The sequence below is a fragment of the Gorilla gorilla genome, chromosome 3, assembly GCF_029281585.2.
Source record: "Gorilla gorilla gorilla isolate KB3781 chromosome 3, NHGRI_mGorGor1-v2.1_pri, whole genome shotgun sequence".
NCBI lineage: Eukaryota > Metazoa > Chordata > Mammalia > Primates > Hominidae > Gorilla > Gorilla gorilla.
In genome coordinates, this window is record NC_073227.2 from 10658512 (window position 1) to 10682692 (window position 24181).

Below are 24181 nucleotides of genomic sequence, written 5' to 3' on the forward strand. Positions count from 1 at the left end.
CCCCGAGGGGGTCTTCCCACAGAACACTAACCCTCCCATCCAAGCCCTGGGAGACCGCCACCCACTGACCTGGCCGTCAAGGTGTGGGAAGCAGCCACTGCAGTGAAGACATGGATCATGGCCAGCTTGCAGAGGTCAGCAGCGGAGCCTATGGGGCGCGTGGTACTGTCTTGAGGTCCCATGGCACACGGTTCATGGTGCACTCAGCATTCTGCACCATCGCCAGAGCTCTCACGGTACCTCCACACAGAGGTGCTGGCTCTGAGCTGTCTGAGTGCCAGGGCCACAGATGACTGCAGGCAGACACTTCGTCCTTGCTCCTCCCGCCCTCTTGCTCCTGCAGGGCACCTGGGTTTTGGATGCCTTACTCCTGGAGGCCTCACCCCTGCCAGGCATGTATGGGGAGGATGGAAGGGCCTAGGCCAAGTGCCAAGGAACTGAGCTCCAGGTCTCCTAAACCCTAGAAGCCTCAGTTTCCCACCACAGAGATATGGGGAACAGTACTGCCTGCGCCCAGCTCTTGCGGGAATCATCCAATCATCCTAGCTACAAAGATGACCGTGTCCCCTCATGCCTCCTGACAGTAACTGCCAGGCAGGACATGGGTAGTGTAAGCTCCTGCAAGGAGGTTTGTGATGAGCAGGAAATACCGCAACAGCGATCGGTGGGTGCCACCCAGCCCTGCGGCTGCTAAAACCCAAGAAGCAAATGGACACAGAACTATAGGTAAGAGGCTTCTGGTACCTTGCACCACGAAGTTCACTGCCTGTCGCTCTGCTTGTGCTCGGAGTTGCTGGTCATGAGCGTGAATCCTTGGCAGGGGTCTCCTTCTGCCCATGATGGACACCACACAGCCTGAGTCACACAGAGCAAAAGTAGATGAGGGACAGAAACGGGCACCACAGCAGGTGCAGCTCCCTCGGGCCAGGTCCAGAGGCCGCAGAGGGACAGCCGCACTGCAGTGCAGACTCCAAGCCTCCCCTGGGCCCTTCGGGTCTATCACGGGGGCAAGTGGGCTCTGCAGTGGGAAAGCGAGGGTCTGCGGCTGGGCACTCTGCACTTTTTTTTTTTTTGAGACAGAGTGAGACTCTGTCACCCAGGCTGGAGTGCAGTGGTGAGATCTCAGCTCACTGCAGCCTCCTCCTTCTGGGTTTAAGCAATTCTCCTGCCTCAGCCTCCTGAGTAGCTGGGATTACAAGCACCTGCCACCATGCCCAGCTAATTTTTTGTATTTGTAGTAGAGATGGGGTTCCACCAAGTTGGCCAGGCTGGTCTTGAACTCCTGACCTCAGGTGATCCACCCGCCTTGGCCTCCAAAGCGCTGGTATTACAGTGGGGAACCACTGCCCCTGGCCACACTCTACACTCTCAGCTCTGTACTCTCCTGACTTCCAGCTGCACCTGGATCTCACATAGGATGAGGGAGGGCAGCTTTTGCAAAGCCATGTGGAGGCCTTGGGCCCAGGAGTAACTCTGGACTGTGTGGGATGGAGGAGAAAGTGGTCAGCCCACATCCTCAAGGAGGGGGATGTCTCAGTCAGGTCCAGACCCTGGACTGGGCAGATCCAATCTTGAGTGGCCTGAAGTGTATGCAATTTGGGGGCTCTTTTAAAGAAAATGAACACAAACACACCTGTGTTAGCTGACTATATTCCTGACCAGTGAGGACTTCTGCTTTAACTAGGTGTGGGTGGGAAATAAATCCTCCACTTGTGACTGAGGATGAGAAGAATTTCCCACATCTATAATAATCATGAAAGTGACAAGGGATCGAGTACCTACTACATGCCAGGCAATATACAAGATTCTTAAGAGGGACTGGCAGTGAGGACACGAGAGATCTTCTGCTCTGACTTGGTCCCTTTCAGCTCCTGCTGCTTTGTCGGTCTAGTGACTTTTGACCGGATGCTGGGCACTGTGAATTTTATGTTGTTGAATGCTGGGGTGTGCTGTCTTCCTTTTGAGGGTGTTTTGGCAGGCTTAAGTTACTTGCCCATCATCTTGACCCTTTTGAGGTTTGCTTCTAAGCCTTGTTAGAGCGGATTTGGAATAGCTGTGATCTAAGGCTAGTCTAGACCTGCCTCTAAAGTGTGGCCCTTCTGAATGTCCCAGGTGTCTAACAAGGACTCTCCGCTCTGGACGGTCAGAACTCAAACACCTCCTAGTTCCATGTGAACTCTGGAATCATCCCGATTACTGCTCCCAGCAATTTTTGTGCCTAGTCCCGCAGCGTTTCACTCAATGTATGCGTATCTTAGTGTTCAAAAACAGACACAAGGGGGAACTCCTTGAAGATTTACAAGGCTCTCTCTCTCTCTAGCTCCCTCCTCTCGGACACTCTGGCTTACAAAATCCAGCTGCATCTGCCTCCCAAGTCTGGATCCACGTCTCCTCCACTCATCCAGACCACTCTGCAGTCTGCGTGGCTCCCCCTCCACACGTGGGCTGTGCCTCCAGACACAGGGCGTTCTTAGGACTCAACTCATTTGCCTCTTTTCTCTCAGAAACAAGAGCAATATGCTACCCACTATCTAGTGTTGGAAACGGCTGCACCAGATATTTTGCCCAGTTGTCTGGTTCTTCACGGTGGGTGCAAACTCTGAAGCCAGTGACTCCCTTGTGGCCTAAGGCAGAAGTCTCCTGACTCCATACATTTCAAACCTCATTTCTCCTCCACCCAGTGCTTCCGGTGCCAGTGCCTGCAGCTCCTGTTCATACTCAAGGTGCCTTCCGGCCCTGGCCCTTTGTGGTGATGCTCGCATGGCACCAATGCTCCTGGAAGCCACTCCTGTGCCAGGATGGCTAGCAGCACACCACACACAGAGAAAGCAGGGGACCACAGGAACACCAGCAGGAAAATCCACATTAAATGAGTTGCCAGCTCAACCGGCTGTGGCCCCACTGATGCCACCTGGCATAGAAAGGTATGTGGTGGAGGAAGAGTGGTGGAGGCAGCAGTCCTAGCCGAATGAAGCTGAAACACTTTGTTTTTGACATGTTTACAAAATGTAGAAGGACGTGAGCACATTGCAGGGCCTCTCCCAGGGCCTTGGGACGGCCAGTGTCAGAGTGAGTCTGCTCCAGCCGGGGCAGCCAAGTGCCCCGTGGAGAGCACTGACCCCTGAGGGCTGGTGGCCAGAGAGGCATCTGAGATCCCAGCTGGCTCCTGAGCTTTTGATGCTTCCTTGACATCTCTTACCTGCCATTCTCCCTCCACCCCTCCTCAGTTACTGTGTTAATGCCTGCATGCTTCTAGACTATTCTCAGGGGTGGCTTTGACTGCACCTCAAATCTCCCACATCGTGACTGGAATCATTTTGAAGGACAAAGCTCAGGTTCTTTCTCCGTGGAGTGTCATGTATGGTCTGGGTTTACCCAGCCCTACCTGTTCTCTGGCCCACCTGCCCATGCTGGCACTCCTCCTGGCCCTGTCTCTGCGCAGGTCGCCAGCTCCATGAGGTGGAGGCTGGCACAGCTCCCTTGGGGCCTCTGCTGCGGCTCTGTTCCTCTCAGACCTGGACGCCACCTTCCTGTCCTTGTCTGGATGCTTGTGGGTTTACCATGTCCCCCAAGGACTGTAAGCTCCACGGGAGCAAGCGGCTTGTGTCTCAGGCGCTGTGGAAGCTCCCCTTCCGGGCTAGTGTGGGCTGTGGCACAGATGCTGCCCACCTGCCCGTCTGCTGTGAGACCAACAAGGAGCCTGTAGCAGGGCTGCCTGGAGCTCTCGGGGCTTGGGCATGGGCCCCAGAGTGAAAAGTCATCAACGAGTCACTGGGAGAGGCTCACGGAGAGGGTCCATGAGGCTGCCACACAGACACTGCCGGCACCCAGAGGAAACAGGCCGCAGCATCTAAGATGCTGGTCCTGCTGAGGCCAACTCTCCGGCTGATTTCCTCACTCCCAGTGAGTGCTGAGTGCTGTGAGTGCAATTCCTGTGCCTGTCATTCATCCTCCTCTTTGTTGTTGATTTCATTAATTTCTGCTCTCCCACTGATTTCTTCCTTTTTTCCCTGCTGCTCTTTTCCAGATTTCTTGTGTAGAACACAACTCATTTATGCCCACAACTTTCTCTTTCTTTAAAAAATACTCCTTTAAAATATTCCTTTACTTCTAAGTGAGGCGTCAGCTTAGCCACATCCCAGTTTCTGATGAGATACTTTTACTGTAATTTATTTCTAACATTTTTTGTCATTTTCTTAGGATTTCTTTTTTTAATCCTAAATTATTAGGAGTATAATCAATTTCCAAATAGGTAGGTGGAAGGATGGCTACACATACTCAGACACACATGTATGAAACCACCTTTTCATTGCACTGTGGTCGCAGACTATGTCCTATTGGATATTCTTTGAAATTTGTTTGGGTTTCCTTCATGACCTGATTGTGGTGATATTTGTAAATATTCCAGTGCTTTTCATAAGAATCCATGTTTTCCCTTTCCAGGTGCAGGCTTGTATCTGTTTTTACCTATCTGTCCATCCACCATCTAGTCACTCAAGTTTGTTCACTGTGTTGCTTCAAGCCGCCCAGACTCTTGTCCCTTCTCGTGTGGAACCTTCAGCCTTATTTATCCAACAAGAGCTGAGGATTCACCCAGGCCCCCAAACCAACCTCAGGACCCAGGGCCCACCTGCACACCAACCACGCAGCTGTCCCCCCATCCTCCCACAGAGGGTGGGCAGGGAGCAGGGAGCTCTGGTTGTGGCCAACTCACCTGTCTGGTGACACTGGGCAATAGCTGCTCGGGCGAAGTCCTTGATTTTCTTGTACTTCTGCAAAAAACTCTCCAAAAACTGGGCAGCTTCCTGAACAGGAACTCCAAGGCAAGCAGCCAGCCGCTCCTTCCCTGTCAGTCAGAGAGACGCATGTCAAAGCCTCACTCACATCAGCCGTGACTGTGTGCATGGGCTCAGTGAGTCAGGTCCAGCTGGCAGCACTGGTCTTTTCTGATGGGTTGGGATGGAGTTGGCGTTGACCTTACAAGCCAGGTGCTAGGTGCCAATCAATCGGGACTGGGGCCTGTGAAACATGTATTTATTCAGTGATACTGACTCAGTGCCTGCCAGGTGTTTCAGGTGATGTGGTGATGAAGTAGACATGGTCCCTCCTCCCAGTGCGGCCAGTGGGAGATCCAATTCCAGAACGGCGGAGGTTGGAGTGGGGCACAGAGGAAAAGAGGAAGGGGAAGTTCCATGGCCAAAGTATGAGAAAATGGTGCTCAGGAGTTCAATATTTTGTTCTAGAAGATGCAGGTGTTCTTGCGACGCTGCTGGTAGAAATGTCTCTGGTTGGGGCCAGGCATGGTGGCTCATGTCTATAATCCCAGCACTTTAGGAGGCTGAGGTGGGCGGATCACTTGAGGCCAGGAGTTCAAGATCAGCCTGGGCAACAAAGTGAGGCCTAGTTTCTATTTATTAACAAGAAAAGAAAAAAAAGACTTTGGCTGGGCAGTGGCTGAGTTCCGCAAGCATGTGAGCAGGTTCAGTGACCACAGAAGCCTGGGTCTGGGCCCTGTCCCACCAGGAGATTCTGTGTGGCCCTGGGGATGTTGCCTGACCCACATTAAAGCCCGTTTCTTCACTGTATATTAGGAACAAGAGCCCTTATCCTCAGCTGGGAGCCCCATGAGCTAAGGCATGGGAAGTTCTAAGCAGTGTGTGGTTTCTACTTGGTACTCAATATACACTCATTCCCTCCCATTTTCCTCCAGAAGAGAATAATAATGTAAATAGAGAATGAGGAATCCATGAGAACATCACCCCTTGCTCGACAGTGGGATCCTAGGGAAAGCCTTGGCCCTGGGGAGTGCTGTATCCTTGGAAGGAACCCCAGAGAGACAAGCAGCCTGAGGACCTGCCTTCCTGGGAGAGCATGGCCGGGACCAGCAGTGGTCTTGGCTGTCCTCTGTGATAGGTAAACTCTAGGGTTGTACTAGAGGGTGCTCCAGAGACCTTTGGACAGGATGGTGCAGAAGCATGGCCCAGGGGGTGAAGGTGTGGGGTCTGTGAAGACCAGGGAAGAACCCTCTGGAGGAATGGGACCGACCGGTCTCTCTGATCCAGCCCTCCTTTCAGCCAGGCCACTCCTGGCCCTGGCCAGCTGATGGTGTAGCAGCTCTGGACAGAGAGAATATTCAAGACTTAGGAGAGTGAAAAGGCAGGTGTTTGCTTCCATTGCTTTGCCAGCAAGAGTGGGAAGGTCTGGGGTGCCCTGTTCTCCCAAAGTTTATCCCAGCAGAAACGGATAAAGTCATAGTCCTTCTATGCCCAGGACTGCCTGATGAATTGGCACCATTTGGCTGGAAATGAAAAATCTCCAATATCTCTCTTAGGGCTTAAGATCTATTATTGTGATATATTCACAAATAAGTTATGTGTTTTGCTACACTTTGCTGAAATAATTCATCTATGACTCTTTCTGTCAAATTCCAACCACCATCCTCACCTAGTGCCTCAGCTATGGCACTGCAATGGAAAATTCCATTGGCTCTCAGAAAGAAATCAGATGGTGGCTAGATACACAAGGCTGGCCAGATGGGACTTTCTTTGAGTATCTTCTTAGACAAGTCTTTTCTCACCTCCAATCTGCTGTTAAGCCCATCTGGTGAATTTTTTATTTCGGATATATAGTTTTCAGTTCTAGAAATTCCATTTTAGAATTTTATTTCTTGAAGTTTTCTTTTTTTCATTTATTAAGAGCATATTTTCTTTTACTTCCTTGAGCTTAGTTATTAATAGCAACTTTAAAATCCTTGTCTGTTAATTCCAACATCTGGGTCATCTCAGGATCTGTTTCCATGATTGCCTTTTCTCTTGAGTATGGTTAAGCTATTCTGTTTCTTCCTGTTTAGGAATTTGGGGTTATATATTGGATATCATGTAAGATGTACGTAGAGTTTTGGATCCTATTATATTCTTCTAAGGGGTGCTATTTTTTTTTCCTTTTGAGACAGTGTCTTGCTGTGTTACCCAGGCTGGAGGGCAATGGTATGATCATAGCTCACTGCAGCTTTCAATTCCTGGGCTCAAGCAATCCTCCTGCCTCAGCCTTCTGAGTAGCTACAGATGTATGCCCACCGTGCCTGGTTAAGGAGTACTAATTTTTTGTTTACACTTTTTATATATTTATTTTGAAGTGTTTATTTAGGACAAATGGTTTTTAAAAATGTATAAAAATAATTCACATATAAATCCAACTTCTATATTTACATGGTCCCTTAAAAGATTTTCATTTTATTATCATTAAAAATGTATTTCAACAATCTCCACAGTACTCTCAAAGGTCAGGAATTTTAAGATTTTCTAATAGAAAAATTTTAGTATTTATCTACAGAAAAATAATGAAACTAGGAATTATATCGTATTTTAAAATATAATGTCTCAACTATGCTGTGCCACATAAGAATAATCTTCACACTAAACTATAATAATTCCAAGTGCTGGCATTTTCGTTTATGAACAAAGCACAAAAATATCTCATAGAAAAAAATATTTCATCATAAAAAACACAGAAAGTTGAATGCTTCAAACAAAAATATCTGAGGTCTGATTTCACAACATCCAGTTTCCATATCCACTTTGTAAACATATACTCAGTATAGGTTACCAACTTAAATAAAGCCTGTTATCACTGAAAGAAGACATAGTTTAAAAAAAATTCAGTGCAAAAATACGCATTAGCTAATCAACTGATCTACAACAATTTTCATGAAAAGCACAATTTGAATCCCATAATATAAAGTGATCCTCTAAGACTTTAATTAAAAATAAAAAGCTCTACAACAGCAATCAAGTTTTCCTTTTGTTACTATTCTCTAGTAAATGCTTTTTTTTATTAGCTTTTACAATGTCATCAGGTGATGCTGATTTGAAGTCAAATGGTATTATCGCTACAAGAGGACTTATTTCTTTGTCCTTTACATCTTGAACTTGTCTACTATAAAGAAAAGTCATAGAGGTCAAGGGTGCATCGCTTGCAGCTTTTTAGTGGGTAATGAAGACACAGTGTTGAGGCAAAAGCTGAAGGTCTAGCAGCAAGGGCCTTGGTCCAAGACAGAGAAAAAGGTGGTTTCCTGGTCTGACAGCCTTTATTGTTTTTCTCATTATCCTTAGCAAAATTGGATTTCTTCCCTAGCTTTGAACTTAGAACTTTAGTTTGTGATGAAGGAGCAATGGATTGGTCTACTATAGGCTTTGGAAGAAAATCTGGGTTTTTTTATAAGGACCCTAAGATCAATATTTGAATCTATTCCAGGAGACCTCACTTCAGATAAACTGACCTCAAAGGACTCTTTCTTAATCTGAGAGTTGTATACATCAATTGTTTCTGCAATCAATTCAGAAAGTGACAAATTCTCAAGGTCTCTTGTGGGAGAAGCTTTAGGAAATGCCAATGACAACAGAGATCCTGTTAATTCTGATATTCCTGGTGAAGACTGACAGTGATTTGCTAATTGTGACAGGGGAAAGGATCCCAAACTTAGATCTGTGAAACTGACAGATGACTGGTTACAAAGGTCAGACAAAGTAAAAGCACTGGCTTATATTGTTTTGTGTTCCCGAAACAGTTCAGTTAGGGATGGACTTTCACACTGAGAAAACTGCAAATTATCATTTTTAAAAATGTAATTCTTGGCACTTTGTTCAACTAAAGAAACACTTCCAACTTCAGTTTCTTTACTAGCATTTAAATTATCAACAGTCATATTTTCCAACAAGCTAGTTAAGCACAAAGGATTATCTGAACTTCCTAAACTGTCCTGTACTGGAATGTTTTAAAAATCAGATAGTGAATTACTTTGAATATATAAAGAATTATTCAGTGTTGTGCTCTTTATCATTATGGACTTTAAATCTAGTATTTCTTTGAATGCAGAATCATCTTTGGAAGCACATTCAGATGGATGAAGTCTCAACAAATCAGCATCTAGGTTCTTTGAAAGCAGACTTTCCAGACTGTCTGTAGATGATAATCTGACTGATGGCTGACTTTCACAGGAATCTCTTGACATATCAGGAATTAAGTTAGCTAGTGAAAGTTCTTTTGTTAACCTACATGATTCTGGTTTCTTTTCACTTTTAAGTCTGTCAAGTTTCTTTTTCCTATGGAGTAAACAGTGACTTGGAACTGAAGAACTATGAGATAATCCATATTTTCCTACTGAGCTAGAAAAATCAAAGGGTTTGCTACTATAATCCAAATGATTTGCTGACTGAGGATAAGAACTTTGAACATTATCAGCTGAAACTTCAGAAGAAGAAAATAAGACTCCTCACCTTTTGCTATCTTTCCTGTAGATACTCTTCCCTCATTCTTGTCCTTCAAATTCTCCATGCTATCTTGTTCCAGAACCTCTGACAAAGGCTTCTGCACATCAAACTTGTTCTTCAGAACTGATTCAATTAATATTTCATCTGGCACGGCATCTCCAAGTACCTTCTCTCATGTGATCAAGGCATGAATAAAAACGAGCTTGATTAAATCCACTGAGCTGATGGTTCGAAACATAACTGAAAGATTCTTTCAGATCTTCATGATCATATTCTTCTATAGGCTCAACGGAAGGTTTGTCACACTGTGAATAAATAAACTGAGCAGCTGTTGATAGTGAAATACAAGAATCATCCTCTACAGACTGGCCATGGTGATCATCATCTTCAAGATCTTCATCGCAGTCATAGCCTCGAACATTCCGATGCTGGGCCATGACGGTGGAGAGGGCGTTTGCTACAGCCCCTTAACTCCTTCCAAAACACTCCGCTTAGATACTGATAAGGTGCCAGCTCAGGAGTACTATTTTTAAAGGGGCACTTAGTTTGGCTAAAATCAAACTCTGTCTCCCTGTAGTGGGAAAACACTGAAATCTCAGGTCAGTCCTTTTTGCCTTGGCTTCTGGGTTGTTCGAAGTCTGTCCCATTCATGCATAGTTAGGGGTCAGCCAAGGATCTGAGCAGAGTTCAAACCTAGAATTTGGCCTCATTTCCTGGCTCTCTTCTTTCTAGAATTTCTCATTTCACTTTCCAGATCCTCTGGTTGTCCAGAACTTTGTCCTCCAGTTCTTCAAGCTAGTAGGATTGTATGTTCTAGCAGAGTTTCTGTCCCCACAGCATCAACTGAGGTTTGCCTTCAGGTGAGGGTCTATAGAATGAGAAATTCACCAGTGCCATTCCTTTCTTCCAGCTGTCAGCTGACCTCCAATTTCTGTTGCTCTGGTCACTTCCCAGTGCCTCTGGGTAGTTGTCTTTTTATACATTTTCCACATTTATAGTTGATCCCTGTGGGAGGGCTGCTCCAATGGGAGCGACTTGGCCATAACCAGAAGTCATGCCTTGCTTTCTAAATACTTATGGCCAAGGGAGAATCCCTTTCCTTTCTTTTATGGAGCTGTCGGGATTTCTGAAGGGCAGCAGGTGGCCCCGGTCCCCAGGCATAAAGAAAGCCCATCCACAAGAGAGCGGACAGTGTGGTGGCTCCACAAGCAGCAGGGACGAGAGACTGAGATGGAGCCTGAGGGTCTGGGAGGCCTTCCAGGCCCTGGATCCTTGCTCCTCACTCCTTGGACACCCTTAGCAGTGGGACTGTCACACTCAAAGGCCACTGTCCCTTCCCCAAGCAGGACGGCTTTTGGCTCTGTGGGGACTTCTCTGTCCCATGCTTCCTGTGGACTGCTCCTTCTTTTCATAGAACTTGTCCCCACACTGTGATTCCGTTGATCCTGTTTCACACACAGGCCCTGAGAGATCTGCATGCTGGGGGCACTAAGTACTCCCTACCTCTGAAATCCTACACGAACACACAATTTGACTCTTCCCACACACGGCTAACCCTATCTGGTGGGTACACATGTGAGTCTGTGTGTGTGTGTGTGTGTGTGTGTGTGTGTGTGTGTGTGTGCTACAATTTGACGTTTAGCAGGGAAAATCTTCACTCCCTTCACTCCCTTTTCTCTGAGTGCTCTTCTGCCCCACACATATTGCTAACAGGCTTTCACTCCTGTTTATGTCTCTAGGGCTGAGCAAGTGCCTGCAGATAGTGGGCCTGTGGGAATGTGGGCTGGTCTAGCTGGAACAGATCTGACATTGAATCCTACGCTGCTTTCAAAACTCAGCTCGGGTGTTGCTGCTCTGGGCCAGCTCCTGGACTCTCCCAACTCTCCCTGGGCTGGGTCCCTCCCCTGGCTCCCTTGGCACCAGGGACTCCTGCAGATGCACTGATGGCACAGTGCTGTGTGCCCAGGCCTCCTCCCGTGCCTCCTCTGACAGGTGCGAGCCCCTCGGGAGCAGGCACTGAGCCAGGCGGCGTGCCCCCAGCACAGGCCTGTGGGTCACGTGATGACTGGATGTGGAGGCAAGCTTCAGAGTCATGGAATCATCTGAGAAGCCCCAAGGGTTTGACTCTAGGAGCCATAAGCACTCAGAGCAAGACCCGAGGAGTCAAGAGCTGCTTCCAGGAGAAGGCAGGTTCCTGCTGGGCTCAGCAGCGGCTGTGAGCAGGGCCGTCAGGCTGGGGACGGACATTTGAATTCAGTTGACTGATGGAGGAGCAGTGAGCCTGTGAGCCAGCCTCTGGGGTCAAGGCTCCTGGACAGTGGCTGCTCTGTTACTCTGTGTGTTCCCTGCCAGCTCCCCCACAGTGGCTGCGGGGACTGAGCACACAGACCCTGCACCCTCTGGGGCATCTCCCCTCCCTCTCACAAAGTCCTGCTGCTTCCTCTGCTGTATTCATCACAGTCTTCACAATAGTCATGTCACCGATTTCTCAAGAATGTGTAGGAATCATGCCTTGCCCCATGCCCTCAGCATTTGTGGGCCGTTCAGAGGTATGTTATGTGAAAACACGTCACTACAATCCGCTGAAAGCTGGTAGGTGCAAAGCTCCTCTATGGAGTTTCCAAAGCGCCCCAGCAGCCTGGGAGGCCTGGCAAGTTGACTGGCTTCCTCAGTCCCAGCTCATGTGACAAAGTTTCAAACACAAGGAGAACAGAGACCAGCCTAAGCCCACAGCAGTGGATACACAGTAATTCCAGCTGTCAAGCCAGACCGGAACAATGGGAACAGCAGAGCTGGAGGCTCAGGGTGGGAACCCGTGTCACTGTCACAGCTAAAAGCAGCCAAATTACCCTTTTCAACATTATGGCTAATGACTCACTGCTTATTTACAAAATGTAGCTCTTTTCCTCTCCAGACAAAAAAAAAAAAAAGTGAATAACTCCAGAAGGAGCCAAACGGGTGGCAGAGAAGACCACCTTTTTCTGGGTAGGTGGGGGCATCCATCCTGCCGGAGGACAGCTGCCCCATGGCAGGTGCTCGGCACTCTCATTCTCCATCCCTCCCTCCTAGCTGGATTTGGGGAGGCTGCCCCTGCTGAGGATAAGGCCGGGGCTGCCACAGGAGACCTACAGAAGCTGCTCAGTCACTTGGAGGCATTTACTGACATGGCACAGAAGTGAAGTAGGACTCAGACGTAATGGCAGATGACAGAGATGAGAGCTGACTGTGTGCCAGGTATGGCCCCATCCACCCTATGAAAGCATTTCCCAGGAGGAGATGGCACAGGGAGGTGGAGGGCCTTGCACAAGGCCACACAGTCAGGAGGTGATAGGGTTGGGGATCAAGCCCAGGCTGCCGGGCCCAGGACTGGGGAGGTGATGTCCTGCCGGCAGAGCAGAAGCAAATGTTATGTTTGCAATACAAGATGCTGCAGCAGGATGCAAGGCAACAAACTCTCATATGATTTGGCAGAGTGATGCCTTCCCCCCAAGACGGAGGCCCCGGGGAGGTTCAGGGGTGCAGCGCAGAAGAGGCTGAGAGGAGGAAGTGGACCAAGCAACTCTGAGGAGAATCAATCCAATGTCACACTACTGTCACTCACAGAATCTAGTTCTTTAAAACAAAGTTTCTTAGTCTATTTTCCAAAAACCATGTATACAATCAAAATGTTTTCAAAAGTGGAGCTAAGACCACCAAGTCCACTAATTTGTTCCTGTGTCTTCTCTGTGCCAGGCAGTGAGCTAAAATGATGAGCTCCTATCTTTGAGGTACCCATGTTTGAGCTGGGGCATGAGACCATGAACAGGCGAGTGGGTGCAGAGCTGGTGTCTCTTGCTCCCTTGCTGGTTTGAAAAGCAGAGCTGCCAAGATGTAGGCTCTGCCCAAGGCGTGAGGCCCATGTGGCAAGGAGCCGAGACCACCTCCGGCTGACAGCCAGCAAGAAACAGAAGCCAGCCAGGTGCGGTGGCTCATGCCTGTAATCCCAGCACTTTGGGAGGCCAAGACGGGCAGATCACTTGAGGTCAGGAGTTCAAGACCAGCCTGGCCAACATGGTGAAACCCCATCTCTACTAAAAATACAAAAATTAGCTGAATGTGGTGGCAGGTGCCTGTCATCCCAGCTACTCAGGAGGCTGAGGCAGGAGGCTTGAGCCCAGGAGTTGGAGGTTGAGCCAATTTTGTGCTCAATGCAGTGAGCTGAGATTGTGCCACTGCATTCCAGCCTGGGGGATAGAGCAAGGTTCTGTCTCCAAAAAAAAAAAAAAAGAAAGAAACAGAAGCCAACAAAGTAGATCCTTCCCCAGTCAAGCCACAGATGTGATCACAGCCCCAGCCAACACCCTGACTGCAGCCCCTGCAGGGGACCCAGCTATGGCATGCCCACACCCAGAGAAACTGTGAGATAGTGTGTATTATTTTAAGTTACTACATTTGTGGCAATTTGTTACCTAGAAATGGGTAACAAATACTGTGGTTGAGGAAGGTTGCACAGGGGAGAGTTGAGCGCAGGTCTGCAGAAGTGAGGGATGGGTTCTGGTGGTACAGGGGCAGGTGTTCCCATAGAGGGAAGAGCAGTGCAAAGCTCTGAGGTTGGAGCTGGCCTGGCTGATTGGCTGTGGTTCTAGACAAGCTATCCATCCACAGTTTCGGGGTGGGGCACTCTGGACGCTTGTTCAACGGCACCACATTCTCAATGGAGACTGTAGGGCAGCTCTTAGGGACAATCTACTATGTGCTTGCCCCGTTATTCTTCCACTGAAGCTTGTTTGGTTTTGCTGCCTTTCTGTGAATAAACAAAGGGTTTCCATGGCAGGATGGTGAATCTTCTTTTCAGGGTCTTTGCACAAGCCCTGCTGCTCAAAGAAGAACTGATCACAGGGAAAAGGAGGTCTGAACAGGCTTAAGAAGGAGCTGGCTGGCTGGGGAAACTAGGCCACGCCGATTCAGCATGACCCAGGGCCAGAAAAGAATTAAAAAATCCCAGACATCCCATGTCAGGGAGTCCAAGGGAGAGTAGAAGAAGGGTGAGTGGAAGAGAATAGAAGGCCTGCTCTGACATGGGTATTGGGGCTAGGGGGTAGGGGGAAGGAGGGAGAGGAGCAGAAGCAGGAAGGGAAGCAAAAAGGGGAGGGGAGGGAGAGGCTTGCAGAAGAGGCCCCAGGCAGCCCAAACCTCTGGCCTTCAGTCCTTCCTGGCCTAGCCCCGCTTTCTCCTATATGCTACCCCTGAGATTGGACCCCTACTGCTCTGCTCCCAGCCCAAGGCCTGGCTCTGCCCTCTGTGGGGTGCTTTGGCTGCATGGCCCAGCTAGGTGAGCTCTGCCCTAGGGAGATGGGGTGCATGTTGAGATGTGGCAATGAGTCCAAGCGCTGCACACCTTGAGGCTATCTAACTTTATAATGCCTTGGCATGCGTGTGGACGAGGGTCTCCTCGAAGGTCTCCAAGCACAGCAGTGGTGCCTAGCACAGTGGTATGGTGTAGGGGTGGAGCCAACGGCTTGGTCACACTTGACCTGCCCACTTCCGTGGCCTCCCCTGAGAGGCTGGATGTGACTCTGAGCAGGTCAAGGCATGGGGTGGTCTGGCCAGTGTCTGGTGACTGCAGGTGTCATCAGAGCATAAACAACACCCAGGGACTCACAGATGATTTCTGAGGCACAGCCACATTTAAACACAGGCACACAGCCGCCAGCTTACAGGTAACCCTGAGACCCCAGCTCCCGGCCCGCAGCCTACCTGCTCCATAGACCACCGCGTACACCACCTTCTTGGTTTGCTCTCTGTCTGCGTGTGTCACCTGTTCCACGGGCACATTCTTCCTGCATGGAGAGACCATGAGTGTTCAGGCACAGGAGGCACTGTCAGTGCAGGGCAGACAGTCCAACCACACACCCCACCACTGTGCTTCCTCTGGAAATTCCTTATGCTTTCATGGTGGCCGGCACACTGGCAGGGGAGACATTCCATACCTGCGGTGTCAGCTCGGCAAGGGCCCCAGGCAGATGCCTTCGGTGAGGCTGCAGCAGCTGCTGCCAGCCAAGCACCACCCCACGTTCCCAGGTGTCCACAAATCAAAACCCAAAACTGCTTTCACCAAAGGCATGCCCATCCAACTTCAGGAAAGCCCATTCCCCATATTGGGGTGCCTGGGCCTGGGCCACATCTGTGTCTGCTGCAGTGGGGGAGCTGGTTTCTAGGCCTATCTAGTCCCACTGCTTGACTGGATGAACAACTCTGTCCTGGCCTCCCACAGACAGAGGCCATGGGGGTGAGCCCCACCCTGGAGCTACAGCATTCAGATAGAATAAGGATCAATTCAGCATCTGACTGGCATCTGAATCACAGCAACCTCCAGAGATTAAAGCTGAGACATCTGAGTAGCACAGGAGCTCCAGAGCACTCCCAGCACCACCAAGAGTCCCTCCTCCTCCGAGAGCACCTTCAAAGGACAGGCAGCCTGACATGTGCCCTGGGTGCCACCTCCTGCCTGCTGCTTTTGTAAACATCCTTATCATCTACACCAGGCCTCCCTGATGGAGTGGGCATCTCAGATTCAGAAGCCGAGAGAGAGAGAGAGACACACACACAGAGAGAGAAACAGAAAAAGTAACAGAAACTTCTCCCAATCTGTTTTGTGGATGGCTTTGTGCTGGGGCCTCCTTCATTGCTTAGCCAGGCTTTTCACAGCTCTACCTTAGCCTTCACTTCCTACTTGCACTGAGCATAGATACCAGCCCCAGGTGAAAGCTCAGGTCTTCTTAGATCTTTTTTTCTGAGCATGCAAGCTCTCTGCGCATGTATGGGGCTTTCTACATTTCCCGGTATCCACAGGTACTTTTGAATGCCCTAATTTCCAAAAGCATCTCTCTCCTCAGTTTTTCTTCCAGAGCTTTCAGTGCTTCATTGTTTGCCTCAACTATAATTTTTAGCTCCAGGAAGCTGCAAGTTATTTGCCTTACAATGGTTCCAAGCAACGTCTGCCACTCTTCTGCAGCAAGTGGGTTCTGAGTTAGGTGAAACAATGACAAGTGCCTGTGTCAGCCCTTCAGGCAGCCAACAGACTGGTGAGAATAAATACCCACTTCTTTTCCAGTAAGGTGTGCTCTGCCTCCAGAAGCAGGGACCAGGTCCCATGCTAGGAACATGCTGCTGCCTTCAAGATTGGGGGGTGGCAGGAGGGCAAACAGAGTCATCACCAGGCTCTCCTACCATTTTTTTTTTTTTGAGACAGAGTCTCACTCTGTCGCCCAGGCTGGAGGGCAGTGGTGCGATCTCGACTCACTGCAACCTCTGCCTTTTGGAGTCAAGTGATTCTCCTGTCTCAGCCTCCTGTGTAGCTGGGATTACAGGCACCTGCCACCATGCCCAGCTAATTTTTGTATTTTCAGTAGAGACAGGTTTTATCATGTTGGCCAGGCTGGTCTCAAACTCCTGACCTCGTGATCAGCCCGCCATGGCCTCCCAAAGTGCTGGGATTACAGGCGTGAGCCACCGCACCAGGCTCTCCTACCATTTTTAAGTTTTTTCTTATTTTTCTTTTTTTAGAGGTAGGGTCTTGCTTGTTCCCCAGACTGGTCTTGAACTCCTGGTCTCAAGGGATCCTTCTGCTTCAGCCTCTCAAAGTTGAAAAGCTGGGATTACAAGCGTGAGTTACCATACCCCACCTGCCTTTTTCTTGATTCAGCATTTGCTTGGTTGCAGTAAACCTTTGCCTATTTTTCAAAGTTTTGATGAAGTTGGTTGAGACAGTTTTGTTAGATTTTTCAATGTTTCTTTGGGGGACAGGCCCATGGGGCTGTGTACCCCACCATTCTTGCTGACATCCCAGACTTCACTGATTTTTTGCCACCTAATTTCTAAGTACCAATGCATTTCCAGTTTTCCCCCTTTTCCTGCTGTGTTAAGCTATTTTGCCACCTTGTTTAGCTACCCTTAAACTTGGCATTGTTAACAGCTATATTTAGATAAGAAGCAAAAAGCCAAAATGGGCTGGGTGCAGTGGCTCATGCCTGTAATCTCAGAACTTTGGGGGGCCGAGGTGGAAGGATCCTTTCAGGCCAGGAGTTCGAAACCAGCCTGGGCAACATAGCAAGACCCTGTCTCTACAAAAATGAAAAATAAAAAATTAGCTGGGCATGATGATATGTCCCTGTGGTCCCAGCTACTTGGGAGGCTGAGGTGGGAGGACTGCTTGAGCCTGGGAGGTTGAGGCTGCAGTGAGCCATGAGTGTGCCACTGCACTCCAGCCTGGGCAACAGAGTAAGACCCTGCCTAAATGAATAAACAACTACATGACATTTTTGTAGACTATTTTATAAAATATTTTTAAACTTAACCAAATGAAAATGTATCATAGAGGTCTTGGTAAGTTTAGATTGATGCCAGGTACATAAGCAAGAGAAGGAGCTAGAATGATCCATGGGTCATGGGTTAGCACTGGAGACATCAGTATGAACTCATGATAAGCTCCATGTTGATGCACATGGTTACATAGAGAAATATCTAAAGATGTGTGTATACACACAGGTTGGCATGCATGCACAACTTCTTGTTCTGTCAGCTGAGGGGGTCTAGAAGCAACCTGCTCAGTAGCAAAGAGCACCTAGCACCAGAACTTGGCCTTTAATACCATTCTCCAGTAAAAAATGGGGCTCCTTGGAGAAATGGCTGATTCCAGGACTGGGGCAGGAAACATACAAGATGAACCTGGAATATCTTTTAGTGCCAGAAAGCAAGGAAGTGATAAATGTGTGTGCACGTGCATGCGCGTGCACACACACACACACACACACACACACACACTGAAGAGGTTAAGTCAAGGGACACAGGAGCCAACTGAAAGAGGTCCCAATGGCCAAAGCTGGAACAATTGAAGCAAGAAAACAAAAAATAAATTGGATTATAGCTATCCCAAAGTAAAAAATAAATATTCATGAATCCATACAAATTTGGATTCAAAGGATTAAATAATAAATGGGGGAGAACACAGATCTCCCACACAGAAGAAATCCAAATAATGTATATAGATACCCTGTCCTTAAGAAGACAAAGGGTAACCCCCAACTCCTTAATTAGAGGCTATGCTTAGTGACTTGCTCTCAAAGGGTACCATGTGGAATCGGAGTAGAAGAGAGTATCTTTATAGTAGAGAAACCTGACAAATACGCCGTCACCCAGGTGACCCAGGTCAGCATCAGCAGGGGTAAGTCCTGTTGACAGTGCATGTCCCTGATTCAGTGTGATGGGAACGGCCCTGCACCTCTGTGCTCTTCCTCCCTCAAACCCCAAATCCCAGTCTAGTCATGAGAAAAACATCGGACAAACATCAGTTGAGGGACATTCTACAAAATACCTGACCAGTCCTCCTCAAAACTGTCAGGGTCATTGAAAACAGGGCAAGTCCAAGAAAGTGTCGCCATCAAAAGGAGCCTACAGAGACTGTGACTAAATGCAGTGTGGTGTCATGGAGGGGGTCCTGGAGCAGAAAGGGGACAGCAGGGAAAGACTGAGGAAATCCAAGTCATGTGTGGACTTTAGTTTATAATAACATACCAGTATTGGGTTCATTCATTGTGACAAATGTACCATATTAATGGAAAACATTCATAACAGGGAAGCAGGGGTGGGATATATGAGAACTCTTTGTACTATCCTTGCCATTTTTATGTCAATTTAAAACTGTTCTAAAATAAAAAGTTTATTTAAAAAAGTGATCCAGTTCAAGACCAGCCTGGGCAACATGATGAAACCTTGTCTCTACTAAAAATACAAAAAAAATTAGCCAGGTGTGGTAATGTACACCTGCAGTCCCAGCTATGTGGTGGGCTGAGGCAGGAGGATCACTGGAGCCCGGGAGGCTGAGGCTGCAGTGAGCTGAGATTGTGCCACTGCACTCCAGCCTGGGTGACAGAGTGAGACCCTGTCTCAAAAAAGAAAAAAAAAAAAAGAAAAAAAGAGAGAGAGAGATCCAAAAATTATGCTAGGGTTCAAATCATTTATATCGTATGACTCGATTTTAAGTCATAAAATTGCAGATAAATAGTGGGGGAAAGCCCACAAGTAAGTCTAGTGGGCTTATGGAAATTTGGTTTTTGTTATTTTGATAACTGGTATTTAAATTTTTTGTAACCAATGAAAATTATAAAGAAAAAATTAGCCATAAAAAATTCCACAGTAAATACAGGAGAGTCAATAGCTTTCCTACTAGTAATAAACAGAAACTACAATAAAAGAAAAGGACGACACTCACAATAGCAATAAAAACCTCAACATACCTGACAATAAGTTTAAGAAGAAATGCACCAGACTTTCATTAAGGAAGGGGGCATTAAAGGACACAGTGGAAGATGTGCTGTGCTCCTGGACAGGAGAATACAACAGTGAAAAGACATCAACTTTGCCATATCCAGTTTTACCTTAGCATACTTTCAATTAAGGTATCGGGAGGACTAGGGGGTGAAAACTTAAGAAAGCAATTCTAAATTTCATCTGAAAAACAAAACAAATGAGAACAGTCAGGCCAAAGTTAAAAAGGGCGGGTAATGAGGAAGAACAGGGAAAGGTACACAAAGCTCAATACTGATGCAGGAGTAAAAATAGATAAATCAGGGGAAGCAAAGAAAAAGCCCCAAACAGGCTGTAGTATATTTTAAAACATGATTTGGCATTTTAAATCTATACTGGGTTGGAATTGACTAATTATTTGGGAAACTATGAAGCTAAATGCCTACTTCCTATCATACACAAAAATAAATTAGAAGCTCATTAATGTAAAAACAATCATGAAAGGATGATGTTGAAATACATATACAGAGTAGAACAGAGAGCCCAGTGGCAGTGCTGGGGCTCATGGGCCTTGGTGTGTTGCAGAGGTGAAACACTGGACTTGGCCCCATGCATTGACCTGGGACAACTGGCTCACCATGGTGGAAAAAATCAAATTAGATCTTTGTTGCCATACAAATCACAAAAATGGGGTCCAGATTGAGTACATGCCTAAACATGAAAAAAAAAATCAAAACTGAAATAAGGCTAAAGAAAACAAAGAATACATGAGTCTCATAAATAGGAGTGTGTTGAAAAGAAACACAAACAATATGAACCATACTAAGAAATGTCTTTTTTTTCAAGGCAGCTGATTTAGATGCATTTCAAGCATGCCTCATCCACTTAAAAGAACCAAAATGCTACGTAGACAATCACACTTTGAATACATTATCCAAGACAGAACACAGCAGTTCAACAGAAAAGCAAAAGAAAACTCCACAATCTAGGAAGAAGGAAAACAGGCAGCCTGCATGGCCGGGACAGGCTGGGAACCAGAGTGACTTCCCAGTACCGGAGGGGGTGATAATCTTTCTGTGGTCCACTTTCCCACTGGGGGATTGTACAATCCAGGCCATAGGAGAGCACCTTAACCCTCCCCAGTCCTGCTCCAGGGAGGGAATGCGCCCTGGGTCCCACCCACGTCCTTCCTAAGACCTAAGCAGCTAGAGTAAGATGTCATTCTTGGTCCTAGCTTTTAACAGACTGTGTGGTGCCATGAAACAATGGCGTTAGGCCTAGGCATTAGGAAAACTTGGGCTGCTGCTTGTGGAACAAGGGTGTGAGCAGAGTGTGAGCTCCCACAACTAGAACTGGGAAGCAAGCATGGCATGGGCTGCAGCCACCATCGTTGAAAGTAGGCACTTCCCCTGGGAACTGAGCAGGACGAGAGTAGCTGTGGAGGCTTGGTCTTGAGCTGGGTAGGGGCTCTTATGCCCCAGGGCTGAGTTGTGGGTTAGGTGTGAGCTGCCAGGTCTGACTGAACAGTGAGTCAGCTGTGACAGCTGGGATGGGGGAGGATGCCTGGATTGGACTGGGGTGTGAGAGGGACACAAGTTCCCCACTCTCCAGCCAAGGCTGTGATCACTGGAACAGGCCCTAACTCCCACAGCAGGACCTCAGCATAGTGGCTGTTGCCCTTCACTCAAACATTTCACCAGGAGCCTGGGGATTGCCATGCCCTCCCTAGCCCTTCACCAAGGCAGGTGCATGCACTTTCCACTGGGGGGCACTTAACACTGGGGGTCCAGCACAAGTTCATCTGGTCTGGCTGTGCCTGCCTTCATCCCCAACAGAGTGCAGGATCCAGGGTCCTGGGGGTTCCACAACCCAATTCACCACCTGGGACACTCAAGCACTTTTCCAGCGGGGCAGAGCTCAGGCATAAACACCCTACCATTACCACCTCAGCTGGCTCCTACCTGCAAGTGCTGCCTGCTGGCCTGGGGGCTGGCCTGCACAGCCCATTGCAACCACTGCCAACACAAATGCACAGCACTTGGGACCCAACAGAGCATCTCATAACCACTGCTACTACCATCACTCAAACCATCCTGGCTGCCCAGGAGCTCGAGAGCCCACTCACCCAACCAGGACATCACTAGTACAAATGGCATCTGAGAAAGCCAACCAGAGGCTCAAGAACTGGTCTGCCTGGAACCGCCAATACAGGTGCCAGCATATGTTGTCCCAGGGCACAAGGACAGACATGCTTAGCCCACTAAGAGAGAGTGGCTGAAACCTGAAGAGAGGCCCATCTGGCATTTTAGTCCCCACACAACTTTACCACAGCCTCCACCAATACCTACACCCTAACATCCCAAAGAAACCACAGATACCACTAATGCTATTCACAGCCAAAGAAATCATACAGAGTCTTCACTACTGCACGCACTCAGAAACAAAGCCAAAGGGTCCTACCCAACCAACAGAGAGTCACATCTTCAGGAACCCCCACACTCAAATGAAAGTAAATTAAAAAATAAGAAGCAGCAACTGTTACACCAGATGTGCAGAAATCAATGTAAGCACACAGGAAACATGAAAAAGCAAGGTAATATGACACCCTCAAAGGAACACAATAATTCTCCAGCAATAGATCTTAACCAAAAAAGAAATCCTCAAAGTCCCAGATAAATAATTCAAAATGCTGATTTTTAGAGAAGCTCAATGAGATGCAAGAGAAATCTGGAAATCAATACAAAGAACTCAGAAAATTAATTCAGGATGAATTAAAATTAATTCACAAATGAGAAACTTACCAAAGAGATAGATATCTCTAGAAACAAAACCAAAAAAACCAACCAAACAGACTTTCTGGAACTAAAAAATTCATTGAAAGGAATGTAAGATACATTTGAAAGCTTCAACAACAGACTGGGCCAAGCAGAAGAAAAAATTTCAGAACTTGAAGGCAGGTCTTTTGGAATCCAGTAGGAAAAATTAAAGAAAAAAGAATAAAAAGAATCAACAAAGCCTTTGAGATGTTTGGGACTACATAAAACAGCCAAATTTATAAATTATTGGTATTCCTGAGGTTGAAGAGAGATCAAAAGGCTTACAAAACCTATTTAATAAAATAGTATATGAAAAATTCCTGTCTAGCAAGAGATTTTGACATCCAAATACAGAAGGCTCAGCAATCCCCGGGAAAATACAATGCGAAAAGGACTTTGCCACAGCACATTATAATCAGACTGTCTAAAGTTAAAGTTAAAGAGCAAATTCTAAAGTCCACAAGAGAGAAGCGTCTAGTCATCTATAAAGGAAACCCCATTAGACTAACAGTAGACTTTTCAGCAGAAACCTTACAAGCCAGAAGAGAATGGGATGACATATTCAAAGTGCTGAAATAAAAAGCAAACAAACAAAAACGCTGCCAGTCAATAATTCTATATCCAGTAACATAACCTTCATAAATGAAGGAGAAATAAAGTCTTTCCCAGACAAGTAAATGATGACTGTATTTGTCACCACTAGACCGGCCCTTCAAGAAATGCTCAAGGGAGTCCTAAACTTGGAAGCAAAAGGATGACATTCACCATCATGGAAACATACAAAAGTATAAAACTCACTGGTAAAGCAATCACACAAAGGAGGAAGTGAAAGTAATCAAATGGCACCACTACAGAATTTCACCAAACCACAATGACAAACAGAGAAAATGAAAGAAACAAATAATTTATAAAACAACTAGAAAACAATTAGCAATATGACAGGAACAAAACCTCACATATCAACATTAACCTTAAAGGTAAATGGATTAAATGTCTATGGCAGAATAACAATCCACTGTATGGATAGACCATATCTTGCTTACTTGTTCTGCTGACAGACAGTTAGGTGTTTCCACCTTTTTGCTATTATGACTAATACCACTATGAATATCATGTACGAGTTTTTGTGTGGACATATGTTTCCATTTCTCTTGGGTATGTACTAGGAGTGGAATTGCTGGGTCATATGGTAACTCTGTTTAACTTTTTGAAGAACTACCAGACTGTTTTTCACAGTGGCTGCACCATTTACCAATGGCAATGTATGAAGGTTGGTTACTTTTATTTTGTAGAAAAGCAGGAAGGAAGATCAGTCTTTGAGCTTTTTACCCAAACCTCCCCCAGTAAACACAACCCTGGAGCCCTTAACAAATAACTAAAACTCTCTGGAGGGATATTTGACTGAGCAACATGGGCCTATGCTGTCTCTGCACCCAGCAGAGAGCCTCACTTGCAAGTGGCATCTCCCTCTTATAGTAAAAGCTGTCCCAGTCAGACCACGTGAAACATGACAGCTGTATCTATGGCTGAAAGAGGAAGAGCCCCATGAATAGACTGTGGCCTCAGGTCATGGATCAGAGCCGTCCACTTCTCAGTGTGAGTTTCTGCAAAGGTGTGCTGTTGCTGTCACTCACCCTCCAAGTGCTGCACACCTATCAGGGTGGCAGGGAATCAGACTGGCTCCCTTCAGAAGTGCGCACAGGTGGGGGCACACACATGCACACAGTCACGTGCAGCCCAAGAGCAATCACGACAGCAGCTACCCTTTGTTGAGATCTGCCCCCCACCATCCCAACTGAGCTCCAGTCTCAA

The 24181-nt window shown here is 47.3% G+C and overlaps 1 protein-coding gene and 1 pseudogene across 1 annotated transcript in view; both read right to left on the minus strand.

The window, feature by feature from the left end:
* POLN (DNA polymerase nu) overlaps nt 1-24181 on the minus strand; it is a 154065-nt gene that overhangs the window by 9132 nt on the left and 120752 nt on the right. Inside the window, exons 17-20 of the mRNA XM_063705148.1 lie at nt 15006-15088; nt 4715-4846; nt 745-855; nt 70-148 (exon numbers count right to left, since the gene is read on the minus strand). Of these exons, the coding sequence (XP_063561218.1) occupies nt 70-148; nt 745-855; nt 4715-4846; nt 15006-15088 (405 nt within the window). The remainder of the gene's footprint in view (nt 1-69; nt 149-744; nt 856-4714; nt 4847-15005; nt 15089-24181) is intronic.
* LOC101142837 (uncharacterized) lies at nt 7597-9706 on the minus strand (annotated as a pseudogene).